Genomic DNA, 22,567 nt, shown 5'->3' with positions numbered 1-22,567 from the left:
TGCAAACAGTGCTTCACTGGTTTCAGAGTATTATTTATTGCTAAGTGCAGCATAATTTATTTGCGCTGTACAGAAGTTGCGTTTGTTCCCGCGCAACCCTGAGTTTCGGTTTCGGGTGACCACGTGACTAGCTTTGTTGTGATAAGTAGCATTAAGGCGTGGCCAGCGCCAGGTAAACTATTTAAACTGTTAGAAACATAGTCATTCAGGAGAAGCGATCTATCTACAGGAGTCTGCAGTTGTATGTAAGTGTGTTTATTTCATTGTTTTTAACGTTGTTATAGTGGTATTCATTGCTAGATCAGGTGCTGTTTGTTTACTGTCTTTAACGCGGGTCGCTTAGGCGTGTGTTTGGTGTGTGCGCGCTATATTTGTGTTGACTTGTCCCATAGTATTCAGCTGATAGAATTGCTAGACTTGTTTAAACTTGTCACGTAGGATTCGTTGCTAGATTTGCTTAGACTTCGGGTTGGTTATCCTGTGTGTGTGTAAAACTTTCGTCGTTTTAGTGTCTGCAAACAGTGCTTCACTGGTTTCAGAGTATTATTTATTGCTAAGTGCAGCATAATTTATTTGCGCTGTACAGAAGTTGCGTTTGTTCCCGCGCAACCCTGAGTTTCGGTTTCGGGTGACCACGTGACTAGCTTTGTTGTGATAAGTAGCATTAAGGCGTGGCTGCTTTTTTCCACTGAACGGCTCGTAAAAGTTGTTATTTATTGGACTTAATGCTGACGCCGAAGCGGCAGCGAAGTGGTGGCCCTCGTGTGAAGCCCTCCTTGTGTGAAGACCTACTTGGGTAAAGACCAGCGAGTCTACCTGTGCGAGTCCACCGAGCAAGGACACCGACAAGGCACTACTCACCAAAGCACTTAAGTATTTTTCTATTCTATCTCTTTTATTATTTTACTTATACATACATACTAACATGTCTAGTTCACTAATAACACATGCCTTCAAGCACATCCCTGTTATCTGTTGTAGACCGTTCACAAGATACAGATGCAAGACAAAACGCAACCCACACAACCTACGGCCGCTTTGCACTTCAACACCTGCTCCACTCTCGTTCTCAGTGGGACTCTGGAACTGCCAGTCTGCTGTGAACAAAGCTGCCTTCATTCCGGCTTTAGCCACGCAGTCCACCCTCAGCATCCTGGCACTGACAGAGACATGGATACGTCCTGAGGATACAGCAACACCTGCTGCTCTCTCTAACAACTTCTCCTTCTCCCACACCCCTCGACATACTGGTAGGGGTGGGGGAACAGGTTTGCTCATTCATAATAACTGGACTTTTTCACCACATGCTTCACTATGTAACAATACATCTTTTGAATTCCATGCCATTACTACAATGCAACCCACAAAAATACATGTTGTTGTCATCTATCAGCCCCCAGGTCAGCTGACAAGCTTTCTTGAGGAATTGGATGTCCTGCTGTCCTCCTTGCCAGAGGATGGCAGGCCACTTGTGGTTCTTGGTGATTTCAACATACACCAGGACAAACCCCAGGCCATTGAACTGAATACTCTTCTGGCCTCATTTGACTTGGAAAGACTACACACCACAGCAACTCACAGGTCGGGCAACCAGCTGGACCTCATTTTTACACGTAACTGTACCACCTCTAATATTCTTGTTACACCTTTACATGTTTCTGATCACTACTTTGTTCAATTCAACATGATTCTCCCATCCATTGTAAAACCGACCCCACCTTTGGTTTCCTTTCGCCGTAACCTCCGTTCCCTCTCACCCTCTCGCCTTTCCACTGATGTCTCTGCCTCTCTTCCCACAATAAATGTATTTTCCATGCTTGATGTGAACACTGCCACAGACACACTTAGCTCTACTTTAACAACCTGTCTAGACAACATCTGTCCTCTCTCCTCTAGACCAGCACGGACTACACCACCCAGCCCCTGGCTGTCTGACATCCTTCGTGAACATCGGACTGTTCTCAGGGCAGCTGAGAGGAGATGGCGGAAATCTAAAGATCCAGCTGATCTAGGTAAATATCAGCTTCTGCTCGCAACTTTTTCAAATAACGTTAAAACTGCAAAAACTTCATATTACCAGACCAAAATCAACAGCACCACAGACACTCGTAGCTTGTTTAGAACATTTAACACACTTCTCTGCCCTCCCCTCCACCACCTGACACATCACTGACAGCAGATATATTCGCCACATTTTTTACTGATAAGGTTACAGCCATCAGCAATACATTCACAGCACCACACCCTGTCAAACACCTGGCTCCTGTATGCAACCCTTCTTTCACTATGTTCTCTCCTTTAACTGACACTGAGGTCTCTAAACTCCTCCTCTCCAACCACCCCACAACCTGTTCCCTTGACCCCATTCCATCACACCTTCTCCAGGCCATCTCTCCGTCCATCCTACCGGCACTTACACACATAATTAACACATCTCTTCTTGCAGGCACTTTTCCCACTACATTTAAGCAGGCTCGAGTAACCCCACTGCTGAAAAAACCTGCACTTAACCCCACACAGATAGAACACTACAGACCAGTCTCTCTCATCCCATTCATGGCAAAAACACTTGAAAGGGCAGTTTTCAATCAGATCTCCGCCTATCTCTCACAGAACAAGCTGCTGGATGACAATCAGTCGGGCTTCAAAAGTGGACACTCCACTGAGACTGCCCTGCTGTCTGTCATCGAGTCGCTGAGACTGGCGAGAGCTGAATCGAGATCATCCGTTCTGATTTTGCTGGACCTTTCTGCTGCCTTTGACACAGTCAACCATCAGATCCTACTCTCCACCCTCTCTAAACTGGGTATCACTGGAACTGTGCTTGACTGGTTCAACTCTTATCTCTCAGAAAGGTCCTTTGAGGTAGCATGGAGAGGGAAGTATCCAAGCCACACCAGTTACTTACTGGGGTACCTCAGGGATCAGTGCTTGGGCCACTTCTCTTCTCCATATACACAACATCACTGGGACCCATCATCCAGTCACATGGTTTCTCTTACCACTGCTACGCTGATGACACGCAACTCTACTTGTCTTTCCAGCCCAACGACACCACAGTGACCGTTCGAATCGCTGCCTGTCTGGCAGACATCTCGGCCTGGATGAAGGAACACCACCTTCAACTCAACCCTGCCAAGACAGAACTCCTTGTCTTTCCAGCCAACCCTGCTGTTGAACACAACATCACCGTGCAGCTGGGTCCAACTACAGTTTCGCCTTCCAAAGCGGTCAGAAATCTAGGGGTAACCATTGATGATGAGCTAAATTTCACAGACCACATTTCAAAAACTGCAAGATCTTGTAGATTTACACTCTACAATATCAGGAAGATAAGACCCTTCCTCTCTGTACATGCCACACAACTGCTCGTTCAGTCCCTTGTCATAACTAGACTGGACTACTGTAATGCTCTCATTGCAGGCCTTCCTGCATGTGCTATTAGACCTCTCCAAATGATCCAGAATGCAGCAGCACGTCTGGTCTTTAATGAACCTAAGAGAGCACATGTTACACCACTCTTTGTCTCTCTCCACTGGCTGCCGGTTCATGCACGTATTAAATTCAAGGCCCTGATGCTGGCATATAAAACAGTCACTGGGTCTGCTCCAGCATACCTAAAAACATTTATGCAGAGCTACGTTCCCACCAGAAGCCTGCGGTCGGCTAAGGAACGTCGCCTTGTCGTACCAAAACAAAGAGGCACCAAAACACTTTCCCGGACTTTCAGTTTCATCATACCACGGTGGTGGAATGACCTTTCCAACTCAATCCGGGAAGCTAACTCACTCTCTATCTTCAAAAAGCGGCTAAAAACACATCTTTTCCAAAAGCACTTAACCGGTCAATAATAATAAAATAAAAAAAAAAAAAAAAAAAAAATATATATATTTACATTTCTTGTTGCACTTAAATCTGTTTTGTATACTATTATGATGATAGTAAAACTTTGTAATATGGCACTTTTTGTACCACTGTCTCCCTAAGATGATTCGCTGATGTTCTTCCTCTTTTGTAAGTCGCTTTGGATAAAAGCGTCTGCCAAATGAATAAATGTAAATGTAATTAAGTGATACCTTTCAATTGTGCTTGCAGATTTAATCTTAAATCATCACTGTGGGTCACATGAATGTTACCCAGCATTTTTGGCATCTAAATACCATTCATTTTGAAAATGAAAATATTGTGATACCTGATATTTTACAATCTATTGCACTGATTAAGTGATACCTTTCCATTTGTGCTTGCAGATGGTTTGAGTCATATCTCACTGGAAGATTGTTCAAGGTCTCCTGGAGAGGAGAGGTGTCCAAGACACACCAGCTGACCACTGGGTTTCTTCAAGGATCAGTGCTTGGACCACTCACTCGGTATACATATCACCACTGGGACCAGTCATGGCGGCACATGGCTTTTCTACCACTGATATGCAGATGATACGCAGCTCTACCTGTTGTTCCAGCCTGATGACCCTACTGTCTCAGCTCTATCTCTGCCTGCCTCTCTGACATTTTGGCCTGGATGAAGGAATGTCACCTTCAGCTCAACCTTATTAAGATAGAACTCTTCGTGATCCTAGCCAACCCATCTGTTGACCACAACATCACTATTCATCTTGGTTCAACTACACTAACACAACCACAACAGCCCAGAACCCTGGAGATGTGGTTGATGACCAGCTTCATTTCACTGCACACATCTCATCAACAGCCTGGTCTTGTAGAGTCAAGCTTTACAACATCAGGAAAATCAGACATTTCCTGACCAAATATGATACACAGCTCCTGGTTCAAGCTCTGGTCATTTCAAGACTGGACTACTGCAATGCTCTTTTGGCTGGCCTTCCAACTAACACAATTAAGGCACTGCAGATGGTCCAGAATGCAGCAGTGTGTCTGATCTTCAATCAGCCAAAAAGGGCTCATGTCACCCCTCTCTTGATTTCACTCCAATGGTTACCTGTAGCTGCCAATTCAAAGCTCTGGCTTTGAGGACAGCCAATGGAACCGCACTCTTTTACTTCAATTCACTTTTTCAGGTCTATGCCCCAACTTGCTCTCTCCAGTCTGTGAACAAGTGATGCCTGGTGGTCCCATCACAAAGAGACTCAAAGTCCATTTCACGGTCATTTTCTGTCTCTGCTCTTCTGGGGTGGAATGAACTTCCAACCTCCACACAATCTGCTGTTACTTTCTCAACATTCAAGAATCAACTGAAAACACAACTGTTCCACGAGCACTTAACAAACCCACCCTAATTGCACTTACCACTGCACTTAACTGCACTTAATGTACTAAAAAAACTATAATAATTCCTTGTCTGTCTGTTTCTTTTGTGCTAGCACCTTTACTACTTAAGCCACTGTAAGAACTTGGTAGTCCTATCTTGCAGATGTTGTAAAACTTTGTGTGACAAATTGCTTGTTATGTGTCTCACTTGTAAGTCATTTTGGATAAAAGCATCTGCTAAATGACTAAATGTAATTCTGTCACAGGTCTAGGGATAGAAACATTATAAATATTACACTAAATTGTCTTCCACTGTGACTGGACCATGAAATAGTCATTATACAATACTGACATCCAGTGGTAGAACATAACATTTCAGACCAGAAAAATGCAATGCATGTCTCTAAAAGCTTACACAAGAGAGGGAGAGTTAAGAAGCTACATGTCTGAATAAAAAGTACTTAATTTGTAATTTTGTGACAGTAGCGATGGAGTTGTTATTTAGCTTACTTAACATAGGTCTTTAAAATTGGCTTTTCACAGCAGCTATAACATTGAATTAATTAATGAATTAAACTGACAGGTGGCCTGTCATTTCTCTTACAACAAATGAATTTAAGGAGGAAAGTTTGTATATCTATTTGCATTTGTACATTTAACTAGCATATTATTTAATCAGAGATTGGTCAACTGAAAAGGAAAGGGTTAAAACATAACATATATTGTTTAGACCCACCATTTAAAAAAATTATAATAATTATATTAAATTATAAAGCATCAATATTTCAAGAAATATCTTAAGGCATAATATTATTAGAATAAACTCAATAGGGAATATGGATGGTATACAGTATTTATATTGCCTGAAAGATTAAAATGGCTATTTTACATCTTTCTACATGACAGCAACAAATTACATTTTTCTTTTGCTGAAGGCAAAATCAGCACTTGGCCCAAAGGCCTTAAAAGAAACAAAAACCTGAGTTACAGTTTTTATGAAATGACTGAATGTGTTGTAAACCCATATTTTGATAGAGGGAGATGCTGAATGCAATTCTAAATCCAAGTGCAAGTCCAAAACCCTGTAAACCAGATGCTGGACTAAGACCAATAACAATTCAGTCTGCCCCTATGCAATCAATAACAATGACATCATTGCAGGCAGTTCGATTTTAAATAAAAGTCAGTGGGTGTTACAAGTGTTTAATAAAAAATTATAATAACTGATTCGCCCCTTTTGCTGTAAGCTACTTGAGACAAGTTGGTAAAAATTGTTTGTCAATTATTTTTATAATTTTTTATGGCTATACCATATGTTAAATCATATTGGATCTCTTTTTTTTGGAGTAAACTAAAAGTGATTACTACAGTATACCACATCCTTTATACGGTATGCTTAATAGTGATGTAGATTAAAGAGGTATTTTCTTTATTTTCTTTTATACAGCAGAAAATATTTTAAATTAAACAAAGATATTAATATAACTGCAATGATTCATATTATATAAAGTAGAACAAGGCCAGTTCTTACAGTCACAATAGCTTACATTTGTTTATTTTTACATATGTTCACATACCTTGCAAACGTAAAACATTACGTGTGTATATATATATATATATATATATATATATATATATATATATATATATATATATATATATATATATATATATATAGGTTTTTATATATATTATGGCATATACAAATGTTTATTTTAATTTATTTAATTTTTTTGTGATTTGGCAAGTGAAAATATTGCCAGGTCAAGTAAAATCTGAACTTCTGACCAATTAGCAAAATTTGCATTACAGAAGAAGCGAAGCTGAAGAGCGTCACATGACGGGGGCGTGTCTATCCATGACTGAAAGGAAGCAGACCCGTGTCACGTGACGGGGAGAAATAGGGAGGCTCTTGTGTGTTTACATCAATGCATTGAACGGCAGCTGCTGCAGAGCGTTCACACATCAATGTTTCGCTTTCATTTCCTTATAAACCAGCACGATCATCGTTACTTACGCTCGTAAACGATCACATACGGAAAAATACTTCTGCTGTTTGTTGAAGGAATCGCGAGTTGACTGCAGCTGTGATCAGTTTTGTATTAGATTACTGGCGTCATGGACGAGCTCGCGGTGGAAGTGCGAGGCGCGAGCGGAGCTTTCTACAAGGTGCGGTTCATGTCTCATATTATACGCCTCCTATATGTGCATAACTCTCCGGATGATTCAATTATCGATGAGAAAATACGTTTCAACAATCCATGTACGCAGATCCTCATGCATTATGGTGCGTTAGGCCCAGTCTGCCTTATTACACCAGGCCTCTTCGCCTTATGTATCTGAGATCAGACGTTAAATGGGGTTTAAAGATACATCGTAATCATCTGATATCATGTATATTTTTAATGCATATCTTGACACCAGTGTATGTCAATGTTCTGGCTTGGTTTTACTGGGTCAGTACTGTAAGGTACCTCTGTCCTTCATTTAAGGGTGATTGTTCACAACGTGCTGAATATTGGATTATAATATCATCTATTTCTATAATAAGGATTATTAGGAGGTGTTCCAAGCACTGGAACTAAGAGTACATTCAAAAGACATGAATAGCTATTAACATGTACCAAAAGTTTGAAATTATATACAGATTTTGCTGTTTTGGAAGGAAATTGGTACTTAATTCACCAAAGTGGCATTCAACTGATCACAAAGTATAGTCAGGATATTACTGATGTAAAAAACAGCACCATCACTATTTGAAAAAAGTCAGTTTTGATCAAATCTAGACAGGCCCCATTTCCAGCAGCCATCACTCCAACACCTTATCCTTGAGTAATCATGCTACATTGATCATTTGGTACTAGAAAATCACTTGCCATTATATCAAACACAGTTGAAAGCTATTTGGTTCGTTTAATGAAGCTGAACATTGTCTTTGTGTTTGTTTTTGAGTTGCCACAGTATGAAATAGACTGGAATGTCTTAAAGGCCACTATTAGGTAAAAAATGGCAACTCGTCAGTCAATCATTGTTTTGAGGAATGAAGGATATGCAATGCTTGAAATTGCCAAAAAATTGAATATTTCAAATAAAGGTGTACACTACAGTCTTCAAAGAAAAAGGACAACTGACTCTAACAAGGACAGAAAGAGATGTGGAAGGCCAGATGTACAACTAAACAAGAGAATAAGTACATCAGAGTCTCTAGTTTGAGAAATAGACACCTCACATGTCCTCAGCTGACAGCTTCATTGAATTCTACCCGCTCAACACCAGTTTCACATACAACAGTAAGAGAAGACTCAGGTGTGCAGTCCTTATGGGAAAAATTGCAAAGAAACTTTTGAAACAGAAAATCAAATATAAAAGGTCCGTGTGAGCAAAGAAACACAACAGAATATTGGACAACAGAAAATTGGGAAAGGGTGTTAAGGATCTTAAACCCATGAAGCTTTTGCGGGATCAGCTAGACTTTAAGGTGCATGAGAAGTGCCCGACCAGACAGCCGTATCTATGGCAAGTGCTACAGGAAGTGTGGGGTGAAATGTCACCAGAGTATCTGGACAATCTGACAGCTAGATTGCCAAGGATCTGAGAAACTGTCATTGCTGCACGTGGAGGACTTTTTGATGAGAACTCTTTGACTTTAAGAAGAATATTATTTATTTATTTATTTTTTTTCAAATTTTAATTAGTAATTTTTCATGTTATTAATGTCCTGACTATACATTGTGATCAGTTGAATGCCTCTTTGGTGAATAAAAGTACCAATTTCTTTCCATAAGAGCAAAGTCTGTACATAATTCCAAATGTTTGGCTGCCAGTGTACATTGAGTCTGAATAATAAAAACATCATTATTACTTAATAGTCCTTTCTATATAATAGGTATATTGTATAATATAGTGTAGTTGAGGCATAACGCTTCCATGTTTATCAGCATCAAGATTTTAGGGTAAAATGTATATAATGTACTTCAAGGGAAAGTTTTTATTTTTAGGTGCTGTCACCATTTCTTCTAGGGTTTTACCATTTTATTCACCTTTTTGCATTTTAAATGGCTGTCCATTGTGACAAATGAATTAGGTCATAAAATCGACATGCGCTATTATAAAAGAATGAGCAAAGTAGTTTTAGATGTAGTATAGCATGTCACACCGGAGAACAGGCCAATTCTCCAAAAAGTATTTCATGCCCACTACTCTAACCAGCCATTGTTTTAATTCTGAAGATACATAGGCAGCTTACTAATTTTTGAGACGCAGCCATTGAGTAACTGATGCAATGTCTCTTCTTACAGGCTCTTATTAAGGATGTTCATGAAAGCACGGTCACAGTGTCTTTTGAGAACAAGTATGTATTAACTTCAGAAAACAAATGCATTGTGTACAACAGTTACAAATGCATGTTTACAGTGTCACATTAGTATTAATACATTGTTACCAATGTTGTGCATTGCATAATATTATGCTTTATGTAGGATTATGGAGAATATATATATACACACACATACAAACAAACATATTCTTTATTTCACAGTTGGCAACCAGAGCGACAGATTCCTTTCCAGGATGTGCGGTTTCCACCTCCAACTGGATTTCACAAAGAGATAAATGAGAGTGATGAAGTGGAGGTATGAACGAACAAAGATTGTCCATACATCAAACAAATATATAATTTCTGTAAAAAAATAAATAAATAAAAATGTACATCTTTTCCACAGGTGTACTCCAGGGCCAATGATAAGGAGCCATGTGGCTGGTGGCTAGCCAAAGTTCGCATGGTAAAGGGAGAGGTAAGCAATTTGGTAACCAAGATCTCATCTAATCAAAGCCATAAAACAGGGTCCTGAAGTACCCTACAGAACAATTATATGCTAGAATGATGTATGCAGATTCATAAATATTGTGTTTTAATGAAATTGTCATTTCTTTTCCATCACTCCCAGTTTTATGTCATAGAATATGCAACCTGTGATGCTACGCTAAATGAAATAGTCACATTAGAGAGGCTACGACCTGTGAACCCCAACAAACCAGCTTTAAAGAACACCTTTCTCAAAACCAGACTAGATGTTCCAGAAGACCTAAGACAAATGTAAGTTTTCATAATCCGTAACCAGGTATTAAAGGTTCACACAAAAATGAAAATTCTCATTTTCTCACCCTCGTGCCATCCCAGATGTGACATTCTTTCTTCAGCTGAACACAAACAAAAATATTTTTTGGAAAAATATCTCAGCTCTGTAGGTCCATACAATGCAAGTGAATGGTGGCCAGAATTTAAAGGTCCAAAGAAGCATAAAAGCAGCTAATCCACATGACTCCAGTGGTTAAATCTATTTCTTCAGAAGCGATATGATAGGTGTGGGAGAAAAACATATTAAAATTTCAGGTGTTTTTTTTACTATTCTTCAGCTTTTGATTTTGGCAATAATTTTTTGCAGTCTTTGTACATATCGCCACCTACTGGGTGTGGAGGATAATTTATAGTAATAAAGGACTTAATTATTGTACTTTTTCTCATCCACACCTATCACATCCCCTCAGAAGATATGACTTTAACCACTGTAGTCGTGTGGATTACCTTTTGCTACCTTTTAAATGCTTTTTGGACCTTCAAAGTTCTGGCCATCATTCACTTGATTTGTATGGACGTACAGAGCTGAAATATACTTCTTAAAATCTTAGTTTGTTCAACAGAAGAAAGAAAATCATACTTCTCTAACGCGGGTTTGTAAATGATGAGAGCATTTTGATTTTGATGTGAAATATTTTTATAAAACACTGTAGAGTTAAGTAGATTCCTTTGTCCTTAGCAACTTTTCAGCTGATGTGCTACCATATAATATTTTGTATTTAATTTTTTTTACAGTAATAAACTGTATCTTTTTATTGTTTCGTAGGTGTGCAAAGGACTCTGCTCATAAGGATTTTAAAAAAGCGATCGGAGCATTTAATGTCACATATGACTCTGACGAAAAGCAGCTGGTTATTTTGGTAGGTGGCAGTGTTGTGAATCAGTTTGAGGACTAATGTACGATTAGGAGTTAAGTTTAATTAATCAGATCATTCTTTCTTTTCAGTCCGTTAATGAGGTTACAGCAAAACGAATATGTATGTTGAGTGACATGCACTTCAGGAGTCTGCGTACAAAGCTAACGCTGATCCTGCGGAATGAGGAAGCAACCAGGCAACTTGAGGTACAGCCGTGAACACTCCTGTTGTTTAGTGTCAGGTTCACCCCAGTCATTTACAACTAGCCAGCAAAGACTTCAGTCTTAAATATTTTACCTAAAAACGAAAATTCGTATGTTTTTCCAAACCTAAATGTCTTTCCTCTGTGGAATACAAAATAAGATGTAAGGAAGATTGAAAGCCTCAGTCACCATTCAGTTTTATTGAATGGAAGAAAAAAAAAATGCTATAATGTGAATGGTGACTAATATACAGCGCAATTTCTCTTTATCAAAGAAAGCATATGAGGTTAAGTAAATAATGAAGGAATTTGTATTTCAACAGTGTTTGTTGCTTTTATTTTTAGTAACACAGTATAATGTTATTTAATTCCTATAATAGAGGTGTCAAAGAAAGCCGATGTGGTTTATGCATGCGGTGTCATTAGAGACTGTCTATATTTAACAGGTGCAAATGGGTATTACCTTCTTATATGTGCAAATGCACAGTTGTGGCCTGTACCCATGTTTAGTCAGAATATGATACTCTGATGAAATGCAAAACTGTATTTACAGATGCGTGAGCTTCTTATTTGTAATGTTTAAGCTCTTGAAAATGTGCTTTTTAATACTACTGATTGTGACTAAATATTTACCTAAATTGATAACCATCTAATTTGTGTCTCCCAGAGCTCTCGGCAACTTGCCTCAAGGTTCCATGAGCAGTTTGTGGTTCGCGATGACCTCATGGGTCTGGCTATAGGCACCCATGGGGCAAATATCCAGCAAGCCCGGAAGATTCCAGGAGTCACCACCATAGATCTAGATGAAGAGACGTGCACGTTTCACATTTATGGAGAGGTAACAAGACAGCTGAAGTTACAGCCAGCGTTTAGTGTCACATTCACCCATTCATCCACAACTAGTCAGCAAAAATTGTACTAACAGCTTACGATATTATACACTACAGCTTTTATATACTGCCCTGTATTGTTTATAGTACCAATAGAAAATCATACCACTTTGGAATGTACTTTTTTGTCTTAAAGCCTGTATTCAAAACCCATTTCAGCTTTTTCAAATAACAAACAAAAGGCAACAGTTCCAGAAATGTATGTAAGCTGAAAAGCTACAATAACAGGGTTGGAAATTTGATTATACCCCTGGATTTTGCTTTAATGACAGCCATCAGTATCACACACCTAGATTGGGGAATATTTGCCCATTCTTCCTTGCAGAATTGTTTGATTCCAGTCAAACTGTTGGGTGTGTGGCGATTGACTGCTCTCCTCAAGTCCATCCACAGGTTTTCAATTGGATTCAGGTCAAGGCACTGACTTGGCCACTCAAGGACTTTGACCTTCCCATTCTTAAGCCACAGCATTTTTTTTTTTTTGACTGCATGTTTAGGGTCATTGTAGTGCTAAAAGGTGAACCACCTTATAAACACTTCTGCCAAATGGCATCAGAAGCCAAGTGCAAACGAGACTTGGTGTAGCATTTTTTCAGAAGAGGCTTCTGTGTTGCCACCCTTGCATACAGGTCATCTTGGTTTAAAGCTTGGGATATTGTTGTCACATATACAGACCACACAATCTTAGTCATAAGGGCTTGTAAATCCTTCAAAGTTGCCTTTGACCTCTTGATAGCTTCCCTGATCAATATCCTCTTTGTACGGTCACCCAGTTTAGAGGGACGGCCCAAAGTGGCAAGGGTTTGGTGGTGCCATGTGCTTTTCTCTTCTTAATAATGCTCTGAACGGTACTCCGAGGGATAGAGATAACCTTTTAAAATCATTTTGTACCCTTCTCCTAACCTGTGCCTTTCTAAAATGTTATCTCGAAGCCCTTTTGAAAGCACCTTTCCAACCAAGGTAAATTCTTGGATTCATTACCATGCACTACTAGTAATAGAATCTTCATGGAACATCCGGTTTTATTCTGAAGTATTCAAAACCACTACAACTGATGTCAGTGGGGTCTGTGATCTGAAAGGTGATCGGTTGCACCTGAGCAAGTTTGTAGTGGTTACTCTTATGGGGCTGATTACTTATCCAAACCAGGCATTTTAATAATTTTTTTTCATGTTATTTTCTCTTCAATGTTATAATTAGGTTATAATGGTTGGAATGTAAACACGGCTGAATAAACTAAACCAAAATAAATCTTTGTAAATTTCCAGGGTGTAATGATAAGGATTTTGACAGGTATGATGACTTTCTATAGGCACTGTATAAGGAATTTATAGGAATTTATAAGTTGTGATCTCGAGGCCTGGAAAAGTTATGGAAAGTTCAGATGGACTGGGAAAAGTCCATTTGCACAAGGTGCGGGAACCTTGTAATTCATACACACCATTGATTTATTGTTGTAGCCATGTTGTGCATTTTCAAACACCGACTGGGTTGACCACAGTGAAAACACTTTAAAGGTCATTTTCAGGTTCAATATAAGTTCAGATCAGTTGAAAGCATTTGTGGCATAATGTTGATTACTACAAAAAATCTTTTCGACTCGTTCCTCCTTTTGTTTAAAAAAATCTGGGTTACAGTGAGGCACTTACAATGGAAGTGAATGGGGCCAATTTTATAATGTTACAATACTCACTGTTTTCAAAGTATACCCACAAGACATAAAAGATATGAGTGTAAACATGAGTTTAGTGTGATACAATCACTTACAAACTTTTTCTGTGTAAAGTTACAGCCAATTTTACAACTTTTCCATGATGATGTAATGTCAAAAAACCCTAAAACGACTGTAAAAATGACAGTTTAAACATCTTTGCAGCTCAAATAATGCACAAGTTTTAACAGAATTAATGTAAGTGTTTTTATAAAATTAGAAGCTTCACATTTCTGGGTTTAAACCCTCCAAAAATTGGCCACGTTCACTTTCCTTGTAATCACTTTGCGGTTGATTTAGCTTCAATTGTATTGAACCCCGAACATTCCTCACCGAATTGTGCCAAGTAGTACCGGCAATGAAAAAAGACTTTTATTTTTTATTATTGTCTTTACATTTTTTCTACCAAAGTACCAGTCCTTTTGATATACATAGTGGGAATATGTCAGTCCAAAATACAAACATCTGAGACGACTTGACCTTTTTTGATTAATTTTGTTTTGTATTCTAGGACCAGGAAGCAGTACGGAAGGCCAGGAGCTACCTTGAGTTTTCAGAAGATGTTATTAAAGTTCCTAAAAATTTAGTCGGTAAGGACGAATACAATGAAGTTCTCACAGAATACAATTCTCTTTCATAGACTGAATCTTCTTATTTATACACCATTATTTATTAAATGATTAAATAATTTTTCCCTGGTCCTACAGGCAAAGTCATTGGCAAGAGTGGTAAGCTGATTCAAGAGGTTGTGGATAAATCAGGAGTTGTCAGAGTTCGAGTGGAACCAGAAAATGATAAAAAGCCGTCTCCATTAGAGGAAGTCAGTGTCTCTCTCTCTCTCTCTCTCTCTCTCTCTCTCTCTCTGTGTGTGTGTAAGTGCACTCACTGTTGTATTTATGGGTGGCAGATGTGTTGATGCTGGCGAAATGCATTAATACTCTTATCCCATCTATAACGAATGAAACCATGCATTTTAATAAATAAAATGAAGACACTATATTATTGTCTCATACTAATAATATAGAATTTGCCCAGATCCCTTTGTCATAAATTTGAAATGAATCCAGTTTGCAATTAATTAAATATTCCCTTCTTTTTTGCATCTAAAACCATTATACGTACTGGCTTTTCACCTCCAGGGAATGGTGCCATTTGTGTTTGTGGGAACGAAGGAAAGCATTTCAAATGCCCGCATTCTCCTGGACTACCATCTGAATTATCTAAAGGTAGGATTAATTTTCCCCCTTGCTGTTTCACAGATTGTACCTCCAGTGCACATCACAACAAGTCATGAATACAGCAATTAAAGAGAGATTTCTCACATTAAATGAACATGTAATCATTTACTCACCCCCATGTCTTTCCAAACACGTATGACTTTCTTAAGTGGAACACAAAAGAAGATATTTTGCAGGATTTCCAAGCTGCTCTTTTCCATTCAAAAAGTAGCGACTTTTGGTCTGTTGATCGTAATTGTTTGTTGAACAGGAGGTAGACCAGCTGCGGATGGAGAGACTACAGATAGATGAGCAGCTCAGACAGATCGGTGGAGGACCCAGAGCTCTCCCAGGACGACCCGAAAAAGACAAACCCTTCGTGGCTGATAATGGAATGGGCCCGTCGCGAGGTGGTGGCAAACCCTTTGGTCGTGGAGGAAGAGGGAGGCGGGGCCCGACACTGGCATCTGGTAAGATGGACCCAAAATATAGTGGCCTCAAAAAAGTATTTGGACACTAAAGCCACAATTAAAAAAACTTTTTTAATATAATTTAATTAAAAAAAATTAACTTTCATATATTCTAGATTCATTACACATAAAGTGACAGTGTTGTAAGCTTGATTATTATTATTGGCATTTGCAAACCTTTGATGATTAAGTCTTATCCTCACTTTTCTTAGCCATTTTGCATTTACTTTTAACTAACTGGGCTCAAGGTGGTGTATTGTGGCAATATTAAATCAACCATCCTCAAGTTCACACAGATATCCTAGTAGAGTAACCACAGGTGTAGTTCATGACATTAACTATGGACATTTTCCAATAAGTTTGACAATTTAAATGTCACTTATTTTGGTATTTTGTTGTCTAATTCAATGAATCTCAAATTAAAACTCAAATAAATTTTGGGGCCAGGTTATATATGCATTATGTCAGTCATCGACCACTCTTGTCCATATAGTAAAAAACATATCAATATAGTCAACCACGATATAAAACACAGTTTTAATTGTGTATTTTTGGAAAATGTGAGCATGAAATATCATTCTTTACTATTGATTGTATTTGCCCTAGGCACCAACTCTGAGGCCTCTAATGCATCAGAGACCGAGTCTGATCACCGAGATGAGCTAAGCGACTGGTCCCTAGCCCCCACAGATGAGGAGTCCATGGGGTACCCCAAAAGAGCCACAGACGGACGCAAAAGGGGTGGGGTGCCCCGGGGCCGTGGAGGGAGAGGAAGAGGGGGAGGATACAAAAGTCAGTAATGCAGTATTTTTATGGTCCTATTCAATGGTTTAAAAATACATAATACATATTGTTATATAAAAAATATCTGTAGAATTTGGCTATAAAGAGTGTATCAGATAAAGTTATCAGTATGATCATTTCATGTATTATTTTTTAAACATAGTTATTTACATTTCGCTTTTTGTGATCTGGAGGTAGCATAACATCAGTTTTTTTTTTTTTTGTTTATCTTTATTGTTATCCTAAATCAGCTGAAGACATGCACTGGAATGAGTCCCGCTCTCGCAGTTCCAGAGACTCCAAAGTGAGACCTCAAGATGATTCACTGCAGGTATTGTATTATTGATTTTAATGTTCTCTTATTGACCTTCACTGTAAGATCTCACTTGTCACTTTGATATTACACTTATTGTACTGCGGTTGTCAAAAAGAAAACAAAAGTTGCTTAGCTAACCCTCTGCCTTATTTTGTGTTTTGTAATTTCATCACCTGAGAACTGAAGAAACACGTTGAAGAATACACACAATAATAACATTTAGAAAAGGTTAATTGCATGTTGATATCCAAAGTTTGCTTTTCAAATAAATTAATTCTAAATGTATTTTGAAATTTGATCTTAAAAGTTCTCCAGTCTGTTTAGAAGAATTAGGAGCCTCTCTTTCAGACTGGCTTTAATATACCATGCTCAAAATTGAGTGCTAAATTCAGTATTTTGGAGTCAAAAGGAGGCCATTGTAAAAGCTTGCCTTCATAAATGTAGATGTTTGTTATGAGGCCAGTTTTTTTTTTCCTGGGTCAAAAATGGTCTTTGGTTGTGACTGATGTATACAGTCATCCACATGCTCGAAGTAGGTTTATTACATAATTGCATTTAATTTATATATAAAATAATTACTTAATTGCATTTTTCATGTTTACATTTGATGAGTTATTTTTCACCACCTTAGAGTTGGAGTCAGAAGTTTACATACACTTTGGTTGAAGTCATTAAACAATTTTAACCACTTTAACTGTAGTTTTGGCAAGTCGTTTTGGACATTTACTTTTTGCATGACACAAATTATTTGTCCAACAATTCTTTTAGAAAAGACAGATTGTTTAACTTTTAATTGACTATATCACAATTCCAGTGGATCAGTAGTTTACATACACTAAGTTAACTGTGCCTTTAAGCAGCTTGGCAAATTCCAGAAAATTTGCCTTTATACAATTAGCCAGTTAGCTTCTGATATGAGGTGTACTGGATTGGAGGTGTACTTTTGGATGTATTTTAAGGCCTATCTTTAAACTCAGTGCCTCTTTGCTTGACATGGGAAAATCAAAAGAAATCAGCCAAGACTTTTATTTTTTGGACCTTCACAAATTCTGGTTCATACTTGGGAGCAATTTTCAAGCAGCTGAATGTACCACGTTCATCTGTATAAACAATAATACGCAAGAATAAACACCATGGGACCATACAGCCATCATACCTCTCAGCATTCTGTCTCCTAGAGATGAATGTAGTTTGGTGCGGAAAGTGCAAATCAATCCCAGAACAACAGTAAAGGACCTTGTGAAGATGCTGGAGGAAATAGGTAGACAAGTATCTATATCCACAGTAAAACGTGTCCTACATCGACATAACCTCAGCAAAGAAGTCACTGCTCCAACACCGCCATAAAAAAGCCAGAATACTGTTTGCAAGTGCACATGGAGACAAAGATTTTACTTTTTGGAGAAATGTCCTTTGGTCTGATGAAACAAAAATGTATCTGTTTGGCCATAATGACCATTGTTATGTTTGGACGAAAAAGGGTAAGGCTTGCAAGCCAAAGATCACCATCACAACTGTGAAGCATGGGGGTGGCAGCATCCTGTTGTGGGGGTGCTTTGCTGCAGGAGGGACTGGTGCACTTCACTAAATAGATGGCATTATGAGGAAGGAAAATGTTGTGGATATATTGAAGCAACATCTCAAGACATCAGCCAGGAAGTTAAAGCTTGATCACAAATGGGTCTTCCAAATGGACAATGACCCAAAGCATACCTCCAAAGTTGTGGCAAAATTGCTTAAGAAAAACAAAGTCATGGTATTAGAGTGGCCATCACAAAGCCTTGACCTCAATCCAATGAAACTCAATAACTCAAAGTGTGCAAGCAAGGAGGCCTAAAAACCTGACTCACTCACACCAGAATGGGCCAAAATTCCAGCAACTTCTTGTGAGAAGCTTGTGGAAGGCTACCCACATGTTTGACAATTAAAATAAACAATTTAAAGGCAATGCTTCCAAATACCAGCAAAGTGTATGTAAACTTCTGACCCACTGGGAATGTGAAGGAAATAAAAGCTGAAATAAGTAATTTCTCCACTATTATTCTGACATTTCACTTTTAATAAATTAGTGATCCTAAATGACCTAAGACAGGGAATGTTTTCTACGATTAAATTAAAATGTTTAAATGTATTTGGCTAAGGTTTATTTAAACGTCGGACTTCAACTGTAAATTGAACCTTTTGAATTCAACGCAGATTGTAAAGGTGCTATGGCAAACTAAATGTAATTTAATTAACACCTTATTTCTATAACTTTTTTGAATGACTAACTACATTGACCTAACCACAGTAATGAGAAGCCCCCCATGGTCTTACCTATGCATATGGCATTTCAATGTAAATATAAGGACAAGTACATAAAGGGATTTGAAGTCTGGACCTCCAAGACTAATCAACAAATTCTGGACAAATTGTTCCTTCTAATATATGTTCTGTTTGTTATTAGGAAATGAACTGCCTCATTTGCTATCATATATATCTTGAGACTACTTAAATAATTTGAAGTCTGATGAAAGAAAAACAATAACTGTTCTGGAGTAGGATTTCCAAAGTAATGTGTGTACCACCTTGAGGCAACATACATATTCAAATCTTCATGGTTTTAGCTTAAGTTTTCATAATTTATCAACTAGTCCAATCATCTTGTTCTTCATTAGATCCGCATCGACAGCAATAACGAGAGGAGCGTCCACACCAGCCGAGGGTCCCAAGGTCTTGCAGCAGACAGCGGAGGGAACCGACAGAGACCCATAAAGGACAAAGGGATGAAGAAAGAGAAGCAGGATGGCCCAGACATCCAAGCTGTTGTCAATGGAGTTTCATAGACAAAAATGCCCCCCATTCTCCCACCAAGCTCCACCAATCCAGATGCTTCTTCATTAGAGACACATTAGGCCAAAGAGAAGCAGGTCAGTAGGACTGTTGCGAGACATGACATAAAGCACACTTTGTAATTGATCATGGGATAAGAAGACAAGGTTTCTTGGTATGTGGTGTGTTGAATTTCGAAGTCCTCATTGATAAGGAAGATTGGTCTCTAAAATCTGAACTGAAGCTTCACGTATTCTAATTGACTTTCTAAACGACTACCTATGAAACTAACAGAAGCTGTGGATACATGTATTTCAAAATAAGGAATCATGACTTAAAATTGTATTTTCAAAACATTTGTTTTCACTAATGTCCAAAAAAAGGGAAAGAAACACTCCAGCACTTGGGCCCAAGTTTATGCCACATCATGGCATGCATTTTCTTTTGTGTGCTTTGGTGTCCTTATTCACTTGAGCCCTTTCTGATGTGAGGTTTTCGCCACATCATTAGCAAAAACATTAAAAAAAACACACAAAAAAACAAAAACAAAGGAGAAAATAAACAAAACATAGCAAAAAATATAAAACTTGTTAAAAATAAATGCTCCTGTCTGATCTGTGCCTTTTAACTAGTGTGGATAGTATCATAATTTGGATGTTTAAATCAGGGAAGAAGACACAACACCTGTCTAACAAACATTTGTTGCAATCCCAGCCGACGACTAAAACTAAGGTGTTTTTTTCCTCTGTGCTGCATGTATTTCAAAATAATTTTGTATGTCTGGAAAGATTCCATCAAGTCAATTGATTTTATGCTTTTCATTGAATTGTGAGCAGAACAGGTATTAACCCAACTGGAAATCAAAAATTGTAAGAAAAATACTGATGCTAATTCAATAAAGTAACAGGCGGCACGAATATTAATTTATTTAGAAATTTAGCATATCTTTACATTATAGCACAGTTATGAGTTTATTTTTAAACGTAGCATTGCAGTTTCCTTTCAATGTCTTTGATTTACATTTATTTTACCTCCCATAATTTCACCTTAACACCTTTTTGTAAAAAATGACACGAGGTGAATTCGCTTTTTTCTCACAAACAGGGTGAAAATGCTCTATATGTTCCGTTCATGTTGGCCACAGTAAACTGCCACCTTTGCTGCTGTATTTTTCAGCATCAAGTGTGAAGCACTTATATCAGAGATCTATAGCTTTTTGTCTATGTCTTAACAATGGCTCATCATAGACTGAAAATATTAATCTGTGGGGTTGCATACTGTATATTATGTCATCGGTTAGGAGATTGTTGCTGTTCTTTTTAGATTTGAACTTTAAATGTGCACTTATCATGTTTGTGTTAACTCTGCAAGTACTTTATAATCTCTTAACCTATAATAAACTAGAATGTGATAAGACTTCCTCGGCAGGTGAATCACATGTATGCTGTCAACATGACTAAACTGAAGTTTAGATGTCTTTGCTAATTTTGAGTCTACTGTACTTTTTGCAGCTGAATTCGCCTTGAGGTAAAGAGAGAGGGGAATATGATGTTAACTTTGATATGAAAACCATTTGTCTTATCTGACTAGTGCTTGTGCATTAAACTTTAGTTTACATTTTGAAAAAGACGCAATGCTGTTCTGAACCCACGATTCTTTCGAAACCTACTGTGACTGTAACCATGGTAGTTTTTATGGTTTTATTTGACTGTACAGCAAGAAACCTTTTATTTAGAGTCAGTTGTGTCCTCTTTCCATTTTTTTTTTCTCTCGCTAGTCACCTTGGCAAATAACCAGCTCTACCTGTTCAGCTTATACACCAGTTTCAAAGTGATTTGCCTGGCTTAATGTCCTGTGAAAACTGTTGGAATCGAGATAAATGCAAAAGGAAAGACTTTGTAAATGTAGAAATACTCTGTGACTGGCAGAGAATTTGCAGCTCTGTGGTTTGGGAAAAAATAAACCACTTTCTTGTGGCTCTTAAAATTTTGGCTTAGCCTTCACTTTAAAATAAGGTGTTTAAATGGTTTACGCTCAGTATTTTTACAACCTGCACGTCCACGGCGGGCAGGAAACTGGCAAAATGGCACAGTTCAATGCAGTCTGTTAAAAAAAAAAACGACGTTCAGAATCTTTGAAGTGTTGCCAAAACAGACTGTTTTCTAGTTATTTATTTTTTGGAATGTATATGAAATTATGACAAATTGTAAAACCATCTCTTGCACACATCATAGGTTATTGTGATTTGAAAAGAGCTAAAAAGGGGGAGTGAAAAAAAAAAACATGAAATACTGTAGATACTGAACCGAGGTAGACTGACCTTGTATGTTACTGCACTTTGGGTAATAATTTCTTTGTACATAATAGCAGAACAGACTGGGTTTTACGTTGACATTGTTTGGTTATAGTGCAATATATTTTGTATGCAAGCAGTTTCAATAAATAAAGGTTGATCTTCCTCTGCAGTTTTAAGTGTTTTTATTCCACAAAGGGAATTTAAAAGTTTTACATTCCATATGTGATGAATATACTCATCATTAAATACGACAGCATAATTTATTAGTCATTTCCATAGTATGTTATCATCAGCAAATTCTTTTCAACATTAAAGACCCTGTGAATTCGCTTTGAGTGTAGTTTTCTTTTCTGTGTTGATGTATTTCCTATTGAAACAAGTTTGTGTTGGACTTATCGCAGGGCTTATTCCATTTTCTTTTAATAGCCTATGAAAGGAATGTTCCGAGTTCAATACAAGTTAAGCTCTGTCGATGGCATTTGTGGCATAATGTTGATTACCACAAAAATGTATTTAGACTCATCCCTCCTTTTCTTTAAAAAAACAAAAAGCAGAAATCAAGGTTACAGTGAGGCACTTAAAATGGAAGTGAATGGGGATAAAGAAAGTGAATGTGATACATTTTTTGTCATTTTAGGGTTTGTTGACA

At 37.9% G+C, this 22,567-nt stretch overlaps 2 protein-coding genes across 7 annotated transcripts; both read left to right on the top strand.

Moving 5' to 3' along the window:
- Window positions 1-404: 404 nt before the first annotated feature.
- On the top strand, window positions 405-5,864 carry LOC127659888 (uncharacterized). Of its 6 annotated transcripts, none has more exons than XR_007972578.1 (5): window positions 405-1,268; window positions 1,401-1,581; window positions 1,897-2,012; window positions 3,045-3,230; window positions 4,251-5,864. XR_007972578.1 is itself a non-coding variant. In XM_052149849.1 (4 exons), exons 1-4 carry the CDS (start codon window positions 926-928, stop codon window positions 3,176-3,178), a joined length of 756 nt encoding a protein of 251 aa, XP_052005809.1. In that variant the 5' UTR covers window positions 405-925; the 3' UTR covers window positions 3,179-3,882. The 6 variants fall into 6 exon arrangements, 3 of the variants coding, with proteins under 3 accessions (XP_052005809.1, XP_052005811.1, XP_052005810.1); XR_007972580.1 differs by having other exon boundaries at window positions 3,045-3,245; XR_007972579.1 differs by lacking the exon at window positions 4,251-5,864 and having other exon boundaries at window positions 405-873; window positions 982-1,268; window positions 3,045-3,882.
- Window positions 5,865-7,135: 1,271 nt separating this feature from the next.
- Window positions 7,136-22,081, top strand: LOC127660091 (fragile X messenger ribonucleoprotein 1 homolog A-like). The gene is made up of 15 exons (XM_052150159.1): window positions 7,136-7,397; window positions 9,527-9,579; window positions 9,766-9,859; window positions 9,950-10,021; window positions 10,175-10,323; window positions 11,132-11,225; window positions 11,312-11,428; window positions 12,092-12,262; window positions 14,537-14,615; window positions 14,733-14,845; window positions 15,165-15,251; window positions 15,514-15,712; window positions 16,319-16,504; window positions 16,747-16,826; window positions 19,469-22,081. Exons 1-15 carry the CDS (start codon window positions 7,347-7,349, stop codon window positions 19,634-19,636), a joined length of 1,713 nt encoding a protein of 570 aa, XP_052006119.1. The 5' UTR covers window positions 7,136-7,346; the 3' UTR covers window positions 19,637-22,081.
- Window positions 22,082-22,567: the final 486 nt, after the last annotated feature.

Source organism: Xyrauchen texanus, chromosome 19 (genome assembly GCF_025860055.1).
Source record: "Xyrauchen texanus isolate HMW12.3.18 chromosome 19, RBS_HiC_50CHRs, whole genome shotgun sequence".
Classification (NCBI taxonomy): Eukaryota; Metazoa; Chordata; class Actinopteri; order Cypriniformes; family Catostomidae; genus Xyrauchen; species Xyrauchen texanus.
Note: the sequence above shows the minus strand (reverse complement) of the source record. Positions and strands in the feature narration are given on the sequence as shown.